This window comes from Podospora anserina, chromosome 2 (assembly GCF_000226545.1).
Source record: "Podospora anserina S mat+ genomic DNA chromosome 2, supercontig 2".
Lineage (NCBI taxonomy): Eukaryota > Fungi > Ascomycota > Sordariomycetes > Sordariales > Podosporaceae > Podospora > Podospora anserina.
Window position 1 is genome coordinate 2,419,676 of NW_001914858.1, and position 15,031 is coordinate 2,434,706.

The window sequence follows — 15,031 nt, forward strand, 5'->3', positions numbered from 1 at the left end:
ACAGATGTCTCATGTAAACACAGATGCCGTGAATACAATTGTGAATTGCATACTGCGGAACTGTCTATCTACACCAGCCAGTTCCTCCGTATATATAGACTTGTTTATCACCATTATCACCAGTGATAATGTCGATTATCACTCGTCGTTCACCGAAGGCTGGTGATAATCGTGATTATCACCCTTGGCGCTAGTGATAATCTGACTCCCCCACTTTTCCGTTCCTAGTGGTTGGACGGGTCGCGCCCCGCGCTCCCCACTTATGTCAGGTCCGTGACAAGGGTAGTATAAGGCACAGAATAGAGCCTCGCTGTAGCTTTGAGGCTTAGCTTAGGGTTATTTTTAAGGGCTTCAAGTGCAAGAACAACTTTTGCCTCAACTAGAATCGAAGACATCTTAGTATGGTAGGAGGAAATTGATGTTGCAGGTAGAGAGCTGTATTGCGTGCGAAATCGATCCACTCGCTTATCCGATCCGCTCGCTTATCAAATACGTTACTCTCAATACTCATGAGGGGTTGTGCTGATAATTGCCATCAACACCAGGCAATCGAACGTTGGTTAAAGCGAGCCACTTCTTTTCTGTGGTGGTGGGTGGACCTCAGCAATCGCTTTCCGGTCTTTTAGGACTTTATTGCATGAAATAATCGCCGCCTCACCGGCACTCGCTCCGTTATTGTTGGCGGAAGCCTGGGAGAAAGCTCTGAACCTACCATGGCAAGCCGAGAGCGTGCGTCTTACGATCAGCAACTCGATAGTTGAGGCAGCACTTCAAGAAGTAATCTGCGGCGAGAAGTACTCCAACCACTGCTTCTGCATCTTCGTTGATGCTTTGAACGAATACCAGGATTCCGAGAAGCATGATCAAGCGGACCTCGTGGATATACTTCATGAATGGGCGCCATCAACACGACGCAACATCAAATATGCGTTGCTAGTCGACCCGAACCTGTATTTCAGAACAAGTTCTCGGTTGAAAGTACATTATACCTCCATGACCTTACACTGTACGATGTGCAACGCTATGTTGCTAGCGGATTGTCAAAGCTCGATGAAGTTGTTCGGAACCAACTGTCAAAAGATATTCCAGGAAAGGCACAAGGGATCTTTTTGTGGACACATCAGGTTGTTCGAGAAATTAGGGAAGACTGGGAGGTCACACACGACGTCGATGTCAAATTCTAGACAGATTCCCGGCAGGTCTACGCCCTCTACTGGACCGCACTGTAGCGACCATCCCTGAACGGTATCGCCAACGGGCCTATCTAACATTCCTGATGCTTATCCTCATGATGGACCTCGAAATGACGTTTACGTCTCTTCAATATTCGTTCCTGGATGATTATTGTCGGGACCCGTCATTTGCCTACACCATGGCTGTTACAGACTGGCGCGAAATCGAGACGGAAGACGGGAGACTCCAGTCGATAATCCGAGAGAGAATGGAACGAGCGGCTGCGCAGCTATATGGTTGGCGCAAAGGACTGGTACAAATGTCATCTTTTCACGATAGCTTTGGCGAGCGCCAATTTGGAGTTATATTAATCAGCTGGTTGAGGTTTACTCACCGATCCATCTTGGATTACTTCAACGAGCCCTTGATAAACCAGCGGTTGTTCAGTGTTGTGGGAAGGTCTCAGCTAATTGAAGCCAGCTCCGAGACTCTTCTGACCGAATTCACTGTCAATGGCAGTGTCCATCGATCGATACCAGATTACTCGAGTTCCCAATGGTTTGCGCCCTGAATCAAACTACGCACTGAGCCTGAGATGGACAAAGCCCCGTACAGGTTCTTGAAGCATTTCCAGACCGTCTTCGAGCTTACTCTGTTGAGAATTCTGACTATACTGGCAGCCGACAACCAAAAATGGATCTCCACAAATGTCTTCGTGGGTTATGAACTCATTGGACGTCTGAATAGCTCCCGTGGTCTGCTTGCGGATGTACGTATTGATTTGAGCGGTAGCCCGCTTCTGCAACTGGCGTGTGCCCGAGTCCTGCACTGGCTGATCTAGTATTGAATGATGTTGACCACAGTTTCGGATCCAAACTCGATGCAGAACTGATTGCCATAACAATGATGTGGGCATTAATCTGTGGAATATGGTCTGGCAGCCAGTTCGTTCCAGGCACAGTCGAAACTTTTGCGACAATCTTGAAAGCCAAATGGGAATACATTGACACAAAGACCCAGTTTCGGCCGGCTACGATGTACGGTGACTTTTGGTCACGGGACAAGACAACCGTTTGGCAACAATATTTATTCTCTGAGCTGCATGCCATTAAAGTGCTAGGCGTTCCAACCTGGTCTGAAAAACACAGCATGGAGTTCGGGCAAATCTTGCAGGCATATCTGTTGGCAGGCGCCCCTTCTCTGTGCTGGATAACTTCTCTTGATGAGACGCCAGAGTACCCCACCGATCGTGTTGTGCAGCTAGAGATGATATCTAATCAGAAGGAGACTGCGTGTGTACACGCTGTTGTTGGGGGTCGCCCGGGTTATCTCCCAGTTAACACAGGAGCAAAATGGTCTTTGCGGGAATGGATCGACTGCAGCGATGCGCCCAACAAGAGCACGTTGCTGAAGCTCATCGATGAAAGGGCACCCAGTGAGCACACCAACCAGTCGCTCTCGAAAAGAAATCCTGCTAGAGCGTGGGGACCGGTATCCCCGGAGACAGAAAGGTCAGGAGCGGGGAAGATGACCGCGTCCCTGGCAGTGCTTTTTATGGGTAAGCCGCCTCCATCTTGTTCCCGTTGAGCCACATATGGCACCTGGGATACTTTTTACCGACTTTTAAAGCAGGGACTCTGGTGGTTGGCGTTGTTTTTGGATTCCTTGTGCTATAGAGCCCCATCATACACAGAAAAATGAGTTGGATCTTCGGAAAGCCTTGTCCACTCTTAAAAGAACCTTTCAATCACCCCGCAGCCACCTTCTCGCCAAACCTGTTGCTTCTGCCGCAGAGGCACAGGTGAACTTGGTGTAGGGGGATGAGAGCATTGGGCATAGAAGCCCAAAGATGTCAACTACGGGACATATTGAAACTTTTAATCTGGAGACACCAAGGGTCTAATTAAGGAGGGGAGGAAGAAATGGATGGGAGGACAACAGCGGAATGCTGCAGCGGAGCGAAACTCAAATAGCCAGAGGGGAGATGCGCTAGTATAATTTCACTATCTATAGGTATGTAACTTCAAGACATCTTCTTCAAGATTGGTTGCCATGACAACGTGGACCCCAGCCCAAATAGCCCCTGAACCCCTGAAAGCAAAAGTGGAGACCTGGGGACAAAGTCTTCAGCGCGGTTGCCTTCGAGGTATATACATAAGAAGCTTGTGTGGGGCACCTGACAAAGGGCCCGGGTTTCACCAGACCCACACCTCTTTGCTCTTAAGGTGGATTTTCCTATTTGTTTACTTTTGAACTGAACAACTAACAGCTTACGGTAATAACTATTCTGTCAACCAATTTCTGGCCTTTTGGCCCTTATCTTCGCAGGCAGTGACTATCCTTGGCCACCGCCCCACAGCTTGTCATAGGACTTATGCGCTGTAAGAGTTGTTGGCCTTGGATATTGTATACGAGGTTGCTCCGGGAATAAGTCGATGCAGCGGGCTGCATGGAACTTTGTGTAACGGCCGCCCGGAGATCGACTGTTGTGAGCTATGACGTCGAGTAGCTGTATTCAACTGAAGGTATCTAAGCTCATCATCACTGTTGACTGTTTGAAAATTGAATCAAGATGTATTGTGCGGATTGAGATAGTTTTATTGCTACGTTTTATTTTGTTTTTATAGTTTAGCGATGGAGAAAGATGAGCTTATCTCTTTGATAATATCAATCATTCATTCCTCTTCTGCCTTGGTATATCTCAAGCATTCGAGACTCATGTGCGCGCATCTTTGCTGCGGTTAGGCACGACGACCAAGTGCCAAGATGTGAAGATCGTATTCTAGTTAAAGATGAACCTCGTGATATTTCGAATGATGATGCCCGGGCTTTGTTGGCCGGATAGTGCGTGTAATCAACCGATGTTACGCTGCAGCTGCGTTCGTTTGTAGCTCCACTCAACGCACGCCAATCTAGGCACTTGACACGAGATCAAATGATAGGAAAAATATGGGAAGCTCGGCGGTGTTACTCAGCATGTTCATCGATATACGAGATCCTGCGGAGTTGAGAGTCACATTCCACTTTACTCCTTCTGTACTGTTGTCAGACGTACTGATCATGTTACACCCACTAAACTCTACGGCCGCTCATCCGCGAGAGACCGAAACAAGCTTTCACTTTACGAACTTCAAGTTCCACGACAGTTCGGTCACCTCACAATTTTCCGTATTCGGGAGCACCGCGTGGCTGATCGTGTTGCTGAATTTGCTTGCTGGAAGTCCCTGGATTTGACGCTGCACAGCAAGAGACCCTGTATTCGGGGCTTAGCTGACATCATGAAGCGCGTAGACTATGGGGGCCCGCCGAATATAAAAACGTCATCACAGCCATTCTGACTCGTAATTAACTCCGCACCACAACGCTCTTGAGCATCTTACATCAACAACAGCTACCAGCTACCTACATACCTACCTATTCCAACAAATCTTTATCATGGCTCCTATCTCTCTTCTCATCATGGCGCTCATGCCTCTGCTCGCCCTTGCCATGCCCACAGCTATCCCCGCGACAGCGTCCGCAGTCGACGTACCCGGCAACGTTTTAGTCTGTACTGGCGAAAATTATATGGGAGAATGCCAAACCGTTCAGTTTAATATCGAATATCCTGGCGAATGCCTGCCTATTCCGGAGCCGTTCAAGAACAATGTGGGGTCATTCAAGCCAGACCGTGGTGCCATCTGCCGTCTTTTCGCCGCCGATCGGCCAGATTGCACCGGCTCCGGTCTCTCGATCTTGTATTACCCTGGTCAGGCGGATCTTCTGACGGACAATGGAGAATATATTGCCGGGCATGAGGCGACCTATTGGAGGTGCCAGACGTGCACTGGCTGCACCTAAGCGTAGAGTGTGATGAGTTGGTAGGTAAGTTACCAGACTCGGTTCAACTTTCAGGCAAGGTAAAGAGCTAACCACCTGGAAGCTAGAAGTATGTGGAGTGAGTCACGACAGTGATACTTCAGCTCGGAAACTATTGTTATGGGATATGGGGATATGCATGTATGTGAGATGACGATGAGGCTTATGAAGGCTTAATATAGATTTAATGTAATAATGCTCATTTACAACAGAGATTCTCTGTTCTTTGGTCTTCCACGTGAAGATCCGTTGTCTCATACCGACCCTTCAAAAGCCTTGACACACAATACCGCCGCCACAGCAGCAACACTCCCCAGCAAAGCCATTTGCACACCCTCCCACACAGCTCTTCTCAACCCTTCTCTTGCCAACGTCTTCCTCATCAACGCCCTTGTCATTCCTTGTCAGAATAAAGTCCTTCCCAAAGCCCAAGAGAAACAAAGCGACCACACAAACCCCAAAGCTCCACGCAAATCCCACATGTATATTCTCCATACCGAAAAAGAAGTACGGAAACAGGAGCAGTATCCCCCCAAGTAAATAACCAAAAGACACAGCCAACCCTGTCACAATGGGGCTCTCCTTCACCTCCTCAGCGGCCTTCTCCTCGGAGTCTTGACACCGGCGACGAGAAGGAAGCAACCCATCGCTGCTTGATACCTCCTCTTTCTCTCCCTCTTCCGCCTCCTCCGCTAATGGTGACGAAGACCTGACAGAGGTAGAAAAAGGGCGAGCAGCTAGATAGCCGCTAATTCCCATGCTGATGCTACCTGCACAGATCTCCGCCATCCCGGCGTAGATTACTGTGCGGGTATTCCCAGTGAGGATAGGCCTGCTGTGAGGGCAAAGGGAACGGTGAGGCCATCTGCGAAGCCGAGGGTGAAGTTTGAGAGGAAGGAAGCGAGTGTTATGGTGGGCATGGTAAAGGTTGAGGGGGAGGTGATGAGCTCGGGGAGGTCGGTTTCTGTGATTGGGAAGAGGAAGAGTCTGAAAACCGCTCCGTGGAGAGGGATCTTTTGCGGAAAGAGGAGGAGATGGGGATTGATTCGTAGATTGGGAGGTTGTTCTCAGAGCTGGACGGAGAGTCACCTCTGATGATGCGGCTGAGCTTTTGGGACAAGGATACTTGTGGTTGTGACATGTTGTTGGGGAGGAAAGTTTTATATCAGTGTGGAAGAGTGAAATTCGGGAAGTATCAAGGGACGGCTGATGAGGTCAGGAATGAGGGAAGCCCGTCATCTTTCTAATCTCTTGTCCAGAGCACATCTGTAGCTTGAAGCATTTCCTGTCCATCAGAAGACTCTGACACCAAGCCATGACATCCAACCACTACCATCTCATCCGCGGCTGTCCTGCAAAGGCATTGAAAATGCATGTAATGCCATCGGTTCAGCCATCCCCCACGTCCATGTGCAGCAAGACAATATTACTAGCGCCACGGGCCGCTGCAACTTCAAGCCATCAAGTCCAGTGTCAAGACAGCAGCTACACACGTGTAGAGTGCTATTGTTGGTACACTAGGAAATCGTATCTTGGGATTCAGTGAGGATATCGGACATTTACAATACACACGTGGGCCGGATTCTCTATGATGCGTTCCTAGTCTATGCCCGAAGCAATGACCGAGAGACAGGCTTGAGGGGAATAAAAGCTTGTTCAGGCGTTGTAAAATGTTCTTATGTGTGGGGTAGGCTGGTAGTAAGAGTGTGATTGATATCAGTTGGTTGATCTTGATTTGTTGGGCTAGTGGCCTAGGAAAGTCACTGGCCGCGAAAAGAGAGGCCAAAAGGCCAGAAATTGGTTGACCAAATAGGTATTACAATATTGGTTGTTGGTTGTTCAGTCTAAAAGTAAACAAGCAGGAAATCCGGCCCTAAAAGCAACCCAGGTGTGGGTCTGGTGAAAGACAGGCCCTTTGTCAGGTGCCCCACATGAGAGTTATGGCGCGATGAGAGAGGCGCATCGTACATACAACATTGAGTGCTATCAACACCGCATAGAACGTTCTTGCGAATGTGTAGATAGTTGCATTCAGACTAGGCCAGAGGCCTTCAAAGATGGCGTCGAAGTAGAAGACCTCCTCACACGTGCGTCGAAGTTGGGAATGTCATTTGTCGTCCGTGCTGGAATCGAGCACGGAATACTGCAACTGGGAATATCAGGATCACATTTCAACTCGATTTAAAATTAGTTTACAGTTTCTGAAATATCGGGAGACGGTTACTATAAAAGCTCTAAACTATATCCATTTAATCCGTTTGCTTCATCTACTATACTCCCAGTGTCCCATTGTATATTCGTATTCTCAATGGCTTCGTACTTACCCAATTTCTTAGCATTAGCCGCTACCATTACGGGCCTAATTACTGCAGTAAAATCATTGTTGTGACCTTCCGGTAGGAGGGTTTAGTTGGGAGGCTTCCGGAGAGGCTCCTGGGGATGCTCGGTGAGGAGGGTCCCGGAGGAGGCTTTGGGGAAGCTCTTCCGGAGGCTCACCTGGAGGCTCCAAGCGTGGCTCATGGCGCAGACACCGGAGGCACACGGGAGTGAGACTCTTGGAGAGAGTTTCTGGCAACGGAGGATGCGGAGTGACTCGAAATGACCGGTTTTCTTATGGGAAAAGCAGCTTCGAAGGGTCACGCAACATGCTCCGGTGCCGTGGAAATAAGGAAATGAAGGAAAGAAATGACACTGAAATGAACAGGCAAGCCGAAAGAATGATATGACTTGTGTTCAATGATTAAAGATAGATGGGGAGCTCTGGTGAGAGCGTCCCAAGGCAAGGCCTTTTAAACTACGGAATCGAGGGTCTCGGGACCCAGTGTGATCATCCACCTGTGGCTCGGAGGGTCACAACAGTTATGCTTCTTCTTATCATATGAGGCAGCTCCCGTGATGACTTTACCGTGGTAGCTAAGCCCGCGAGAGCGGCAGCTGACGCCCAAGAACTGGGTAAAGTATGAAGCTATAGAGATACTGGTACCGGTAGTTGAATGAGAGTAGAGTGGATAAGCAAAGCGGGAATGAATGTGTCACAGTGCCAACCAAGGACTAGGTAAGGTTTCTTGTTATTGCACGAAGGAGAGAGAGAGAGGAGCGATGCTCTCTCCGAACTAGAGACCTGCTCTACTGTATGACTAAGCCGCTATCCCTCAAGGTTGGTCTGGTGCGGTGACAGAATGGAGGTAACTACGGGCGTTTGGTACTTACCGACCCTTACGTAGTGTTAAATGCTATAAACCGATTTAAAATCAACCTAAATAGGCAGCGAGTCAAGTGCTGATTATTTTCGAGATCAACTGTAACTACAAAACCTAGTGTTGTGTGGGTAGCCACAACTGGCTCCGTAAGGAGCTTGGGCCAACCTGGGCTGGTTTGATTGGGTCTGCAAGATTTCTCGGTTTGCCTTTCCATAGTTAATATCAATCAACACTTTTATACCAACACCTAGTAAAGTGAGGAGGGGTTACACGCTGCACAGTGTTGACCACAGCCTCACACTAAGTGTGTGCATTGTGTGGGTCACGCTTTCACCAGTCACTTATTTATACTCCTACCTGGTTTCTTCCTTCTCTTCTATACCTTAGAATCAACGATAGTAAAGTAATCTGCCATTAGTGGTCCTGCCTTTTCGTGACAGGAGAGAGTGGGGCGCCGCCCGTTACCCGGACAGGGCACCCACTTGCTGGGCACGGGTTCTTCCTCCAGCACCTTGTCGAAGTCGTCGTCCCTGGAACCCATCGAGCGCACGAGAGCAGCTTGCGCCTTGGGTATTTCTCTTCAGCTTCACCATTCTTCATGACAGTTGACGTAGCTTCGAGCGGAGCGATGGCACCGTCTGCAGGGCTGGCTGTGCTGGGCTCTGCTTCTTCCTCATCACTCTCCCTGGCATATCAAGTTTGGCCAACCGCTTAATTTAGGTCACCTTGGTGGCCATCTTCGCGTTTCGTATACCGCTGCTCATGTTGACGACGGAGCTCTTCTTCGTCCCCCCGTTGCAACCTCCACTGCCATCTGACTGAATCACGCTCACGTCCACTTTGCTCTGCCAGCTGCTGCCGCGCCGCTTCTCGTATGGCCTGACTCGCATTATTTGCTGGCTCCGTCCCATTTTGTCTCCGACGCTCTTCCCGCGTATGGAGCCTTAGTTCCGCCCAGATCTGGATTATCTGGTCGCCATCTTGGAGACGTCATTCCTGCTCCTGCCGTCTCCTTTCTTCCCGCTCTTCCTGAGCTTCAAGATGTGAATATGCCCAGTCCTGGAGCACCTCCTCCTCCTGTCGAAGTCACTCTCGCTCTTCGCGCTGTTGAGACTCTAACGTCTCTCTCTCTCTTGACGGCCGCGTTCCGCCTGCTGCTGAAGCTGTATTTGCGGCTAAACTGATGAAGAGCTAGTATGTAATTCAGCCATGCTGAATATCCGATGCCTCCGCTGCCGAATAAGCGAGCGCAAGGAACCGTAGGCGCGGATCTCATTGTCACTTACCGTAGTTTCCGAGTGTTGTGCGGCTACACGCTACAGGGACATGATCTGATGCACACTGTCAATTGGGCCCACTGTTAAGGAATTAATATCTTGGCAGTGGGACCTGAGCCACTGGGTTCGACAACACCAGAATTGACAACCCCCCATATACGATTTGACAAACACCAGCGGGAACGCCGCCAATCACGATGCTTCGAATTATGCGCGGTAGCGGCCAGCCCTCCAGGCGCCAACACAAACAAAATGCGCAGCGTGCGGGGCGAGTGACCCATGCAAACGCAACACCTTGACAACAGCGACTACAATAACCAGCTAGCTTCAACCTCCTCAATCAGACCGACCGGGATTCACGCTACGAACTCGACAGCTACTTACGGTAGATAGTTCTCGCCTGTCTAGCAGCTACCCCATTTCACCTGCTGATATACTGTGCCTCCAGTCCCGCGAACATTAGCTGTCCGCTCGTGCGACTGGTTGCCACACCGCCGAACATTTAATTCGTATGAATCGCTGCCGAGAGAGCTGAACCTGGCTGCCTGTGTAATGCGGCTCCTTGAACGTGACGATACCGGCGACTTCCACCTGAAGGATCTGCCCAGCAACGCGATTCCGCCTTACGCGATACTCTCACACACATGGGGCGACGAAGAGGTCCTCTTCAAAGATCTGGTGGATGGTACGGGCAGGAAAAATGCAGGCTATGCTAAGGTTCAGTTTTGCGGAGATCAAGCCTGGCGCGATGGGCTGAAACACTTCTGGATCGACACATGCTGCATCGACAAGTCAGACGCTGTCGAGCTCCAGCACGCTCTCAACTCCATGTTCCAGTGGTATCGTAACGCCACCAAATGCTATGTCTATCTCACAGACGTCTCAACCCGCAAGTGGGACGCCGACGGCAACTCTGGTTGGGAACTGGCTTTTCGGACATGCAGATGGTTTACCCGAGGATGGACTCTGCAGGAGCTTATTGCTCCAACGATCGTTGAATTCTTTTCTAAGGAGTGCGAGCGTTTGGGGGATAAAAAGTCCTTGGAACGAGAAATCCACGATATAACCGGAATTCCTCTAAAAGCTCTTCAGGGAAGACCTCTATCCGATTTCAGTATTGCCGAACGAATGGCGTGGATAGAGAAGCGCGATACAAAATTTGAGGAAGATAAGGCTTACTCGCTATTCGGTATCTTTGACGTGCACATACCGGTTATTTACGGCGAAGGAAAACAGAAGGCATTGAAGCGGCTGCGAGACAAGATCCGCGAGGATTATCTCTGTTTAGCAAAGCTGTGGTCCGCTGACCCGCGAGACCCGCACCACGAGAAGGAGCGCATCGAGCTAGCAAAGGGTGGTCTGCTGGCTGATGCTTACCGCTGGGTCTTTGACAACCCCGAATTTCGGCAATGGCGCCATAACTCAGAGAATCGACTTCTCTGGATCAAGGGCGACCCTGGCAAAGGCAAGACCATGTTGCTCTGCGGCATCATCGACGAGCTAGAGCAACCCATCACTGCTAGTGGTGGCAACTTGGCGTATTTCTTTTGCCAAGCTACCGACTCGCGCATCAATAGCGCAATTGCCGTGCTACGGGGGTTGATTTACCTCCTTGCTCGCCGACAACCGGGTCTCCTCTTATATCTGCCCGAGAATACGTACGCTTCCGACGACGCAATGGCATGGGTCGTTCTATCGAAGGTTTTACGGCGTATGCTAGAAGATCCAGACTTGAAGGAAACCTACCTGGTCATTGATGCCCTTGACGAATGCGTTATCGACCTACCCAAACTTTTGGATTTCGTCGTCATTTCACCAGGACGCGTCAAGTGGCTCTTATCAAGTCGGAACGAGGTTCTTATTGAGGAGAAGCTGAAACCTGATGTTGGGCGGACGAGACTTAGTCTCGAGTTGAAAGCGAATGCGATGCAAGTGTCTCACGCCATCGATGCGTATATCGACGGCAAGCTATCAGGTCTCGCATCACTTCAAGACGACACGTCGTTGAAAAATCAAGTGCGGGATATTTTGCACCAAAAGGCAAACGGCACGTTCCTCTGGGTTGCTCTCGTTATACAAGAGCTCAGTGAGGATGATGTTGAGAGCTGGCATGCTCTTCAAATCGTCGAAGAAGTGCCGTCGGGCCTAGATAGAATGTACGATCGCATGTTGAATGAAATCAGTCGGTACAAAAGGGACTCGGAATTTTGCCGGCGCATACTCTTGGTGGCCACGGTTGCATACCGCCCACTCTACTTGGACGAAATAGGCAGCTTATCTGAATTACCGGAGCAGATTGTGGGATCAACAGAGAATATTAGGAAAGTCGTGGCTAAGTGCGGATCGTTTCTCACCATCCGAGAAGACAAGATCTACCTTATCCATCAGTCAGCCAAGGACTACTTAAGCGCATCCGCCTTGATCTTCCCCCATGGCGCACCAATTGCCCACCGGGATATATGCGCTCGATCGCTAGAGCTTATGTTACAGAAGTTAAGACGCGACATGTACGGCTTAGTTACCCCGGGATTTCCTATCGACCAGGCCCGCACGCCAGAACCGGACCCTCTTGTGACAATACGGTATTCGTGCGTCTTCTGGGTTGACCACCTCCGCGATTCGATTACTGATAAAGACACGCCACAACGCAACACACTGGATGCGGTCCAGACGTTCCTTGAACTGAAGTATCTTTACTGGCTCGAAGCTCTTAGTCTACTCCGAGCTATATCGGAGGGTGTCATTGCCATAAGAAAGCTTGAGGGCCTACTAGTAAGTATAGCTTACTAAGACGAGACAGCCATACTAACAGAGATACAGGGGCGAACTCATCAAAGGCAGCTAACAACTTTTATCCGGGATGCGCACCGGTTCGCTCTCTCCAACAGATGGATAATCGAGCAAGCCCCTCTTCAGGCGTATACATCAGCCCTCGTATTTGCACCGGTTGGCAGTCTGGTAAAGAAGAGATTTAAGACGGAAGAACCTAGCTGGATCAGTACAAAGCCAGTAGTAGAAACGGACTGGAATGCATGCCTTCAGACGCTCGAAGGCCATAATGGCTCGGTTTACTCGGTCGCCTTTTCGGCGGATGGCCAGCGGCTCGCATCCGGTGCAGGCGACCGTACCGTCAAGATCTGGGATCCCGCCTCGGGACAATGCTTCCAGACGCTCGAAGGCCATAATGGCTCGGTGTACTCGGTCGCCTTTTCGCCGGATGGCCAGCGGCTCGCATCTGGTGCAGTCGACGATACCGTCAAAATCTGGGATCCCGCCTCGGGACAATGCCTCCAGACGCTCGAAGGCCATAATGGCTCGGTTTACTCGGTCGCCTTTTCGGCGGATGGCCAGCGGCTCGCATCTGGTGCAGTCGACTGTACCGTCAAAATCTGGGATCCCGCCTCGGGACAATGCCTCCAGACGCTCGAAGGCTATAGGAGTTCGGTTTCCTCGGTCGCCTTTTTGGCAGATAATCAGGGGGCGCATGGGTATGGGTTGGGCCAAGACACGACCTGGGTCATTTGTAACGGCCAGAATGTGCTATGGTTACCACCTGAATACCGCCCAACCTGCTCTGCAATCCAGGGGCGGATAGTAGCTATTGGCTGTTCATCAGGGCGAGTTTTTACTATTGGCTTCTCAAGAGACAAATAATACATTTCCAAGTCCTCTCCATTCGTTCTTTTTATTTCTTTTTTCTAGCCTAACACGAGAAGGGCCTGGAAGGATAGGTCAATTTATAGATATTTTCGGAATTCTAGCATCTCCCATGATGCTAATATCAGTTCCTTCAAGAGGCAAATTGATGGTAACATTTTAGTTCTGCTCAGCTCTGCTCGGTTCTGCGACAGCGTGGAATCAGGTATCTCAGTACGTAATTGCTTCGGGAAGAGGGCACCTGTCCTCTATAACTCACCTTTTCCACAGTAGATTAAAATCGCCACTCGCACATATCGGGATTCCTCAGCGCCCTCCCGAATCGAGTCAGACAATTCTGCAAAGAATTGGCCCAGTGGCGACGAGCTGTAACGCCATTTCCATGATGCCGCGAGGTTCCACGAGTCAGCCAGTTGCTGGCGCGAAGCTGTCCTAACGGAGCGAGTTGCGGCTGTTACACGTCTACGATTAGCAACGCAGCGAACTGCAAGTCCTGAGCCAGTCGTCGGAAAGTGAAGCGAGCAAACAAGCCACAGGCGTCATAGACAGATGTGTTAATGGCTTATGCCTGAGGCCATGACAATCACGGACCGCTAGTGAGAGATAAATATGCGATCAGAGCAGTGGAACGAAATGATTCCTCATTAAGCATTTTAAGGCCACTGATGATTATTAAAATGAATTGAACCCATGTTGTTCCAAGCCCTGAACTCCAGCCGTTATCACAGCGGTCTATTAATATTTAAAAGCTTTTAGTAGACAAGGCTCGTCCTCCAAACTTTCCACAACTCGACTTCTTGGATAGGATAGACCTGGTCATGAACGAATTATCTCGGCATTCGGTTATAAAGAGCTAGCCGAGTTGTTTCGTTTTGATGAAAACATTTGGCGAACTAGAATGTTACTCTGCCTTCGATAAACAGCCCTGTTGATTAGCCTTGCGTATTACGGCTTTCTAGGTTTACGCCAGCCGTATTTTCTTAAGTGCCTAACCGTAAGTTTTTGCAGCAGGGAAAACGACCGCAATAGGTGATCTAACTTGATTTGACGTTCGTGTAATGTATCCATGCGCTTAGACTCTAAAAATCTCTTGAATTGGTCGAAGGCCTTATTCGCACTCGGTCCGGATGGAGGTTGAACTGCAAATCCCATGTCTACCATATAATAAGGGGTCAAACCCCCAGTCGGTCCTGGACAGCTTGCAAGAAGAAGAGCGCTAGGCAGTGGGCACAGGTCCACGCCCCTCCCCCCCCCCCCACCCCCAAAAAAAAAAAAAGAAAGACTTGCCACGCTGGTAAAACCTCCTAAAAATGAAGCTATCTACAACCTTGCCGCCGTCAAATCATGGAGCCTTCACTACCCTATAAATCCTCCCTGATTTGGTCAAGCCACTCGGTACTGCACTCTCGCCGTTCCCTGGTCCCTTTGTGATTCTCGTATCCTGGCTGCCGGGTGCCCTTCGGGGCCCCTTTGTATCGTGATGTCTCCCTCCTCTGGTTCCTCTCGAAAAGGTATGCTTCCACTGCATCCTTATTGCATTCCTAATAACACTCCGAAGATGTATTCGATCTAGAACTTCTTCTCCTCTAAAAGAAAGAATAATTTTGACAAGCTGTATTCTCCGTTGTTTGCTGAAAATTGGACACCGGTTGCCTCATGCCTCAGCCACCTTTCATGACAGTTTTCACACATCCCATGACCTTCGATTGGCGTTGTTAGTTATGTAGGTACGTTGACGAAATCCAGGGTATCTATTCGAAAGCCAATTGCTACATTTTGACGTAAGCATCTCTGTCCCTGTTATACTTCTATCGAAATAGACGTGGCAATCGGTGCTATAGAGGCGCACCTATTCTCCCTTATGTA

At 49.7% G+C, this 15,031-nt stretch overlaps 3 protein-coding genes across 3 annotated transcripts; 2 read left to right on the top strand and 1 right to left on the bottom strand.

The window, feature by feature from the left end:
- Window positions 1–4,608: 4,608 nt before the first annotated feature.
- On the top strand, window positions 4,609–5,013 carry PODANS_2_6660 (uncharacterized protein; the record flags this gene model as incomplete). The annotated part of the gene is made up of 1 exon (XM_001911408.1): window positions 4,609–5,013. One exon carries the CDS (start codon window positions 4,609–4,611, stop codon window positions 5,011–5,013), a length of 405 nt encoding a protein of 134 aa, XP_001911443.1.
- A 285-nt stretch (window positions 5,014–5,298) lies between these two features.
- On the bottom strand, window positions 5,299–5,951 carry PODANS_2_6670 (uncharacterized protein; the record flags this gene model as incomplete). The annotated part of the gene is made up of 2 exons (XM_001911409.1): window positions 5,299–5,797; window positions 5,836–5,951. The coding sequence occupies 2 exons, from the start codon at window positions 5,949–5,951 to the stop codon at window positions 5,299–5,301; spliced, it is 615 nt and encodes a 204-aa protein (XP_001911444.1).
- Window positions 5,952–10,060: 4,109 nt separating this feature from the next.
- On the top strand, window positions 10,061–13,162 carry PODANS_2_6680 (uncharacterized protein; the record flags this gene model as incomplete). The annotated part of the gene is made up of 2 exons (XM_001911410.1): window positions 10,061–12,280; window positions 12,329–13,162. The coding sequence occupies 2 exons, from the start codon at window positions 10,061–10,063 to the stop codon at window positions 13,160–13,162; spliced, it is 3,054 nt and encodes a 1,017-aa protein (XP_001911445.1).
- Window positions 13,163–15,031: the final 1,869 nt, after the last annotated feature.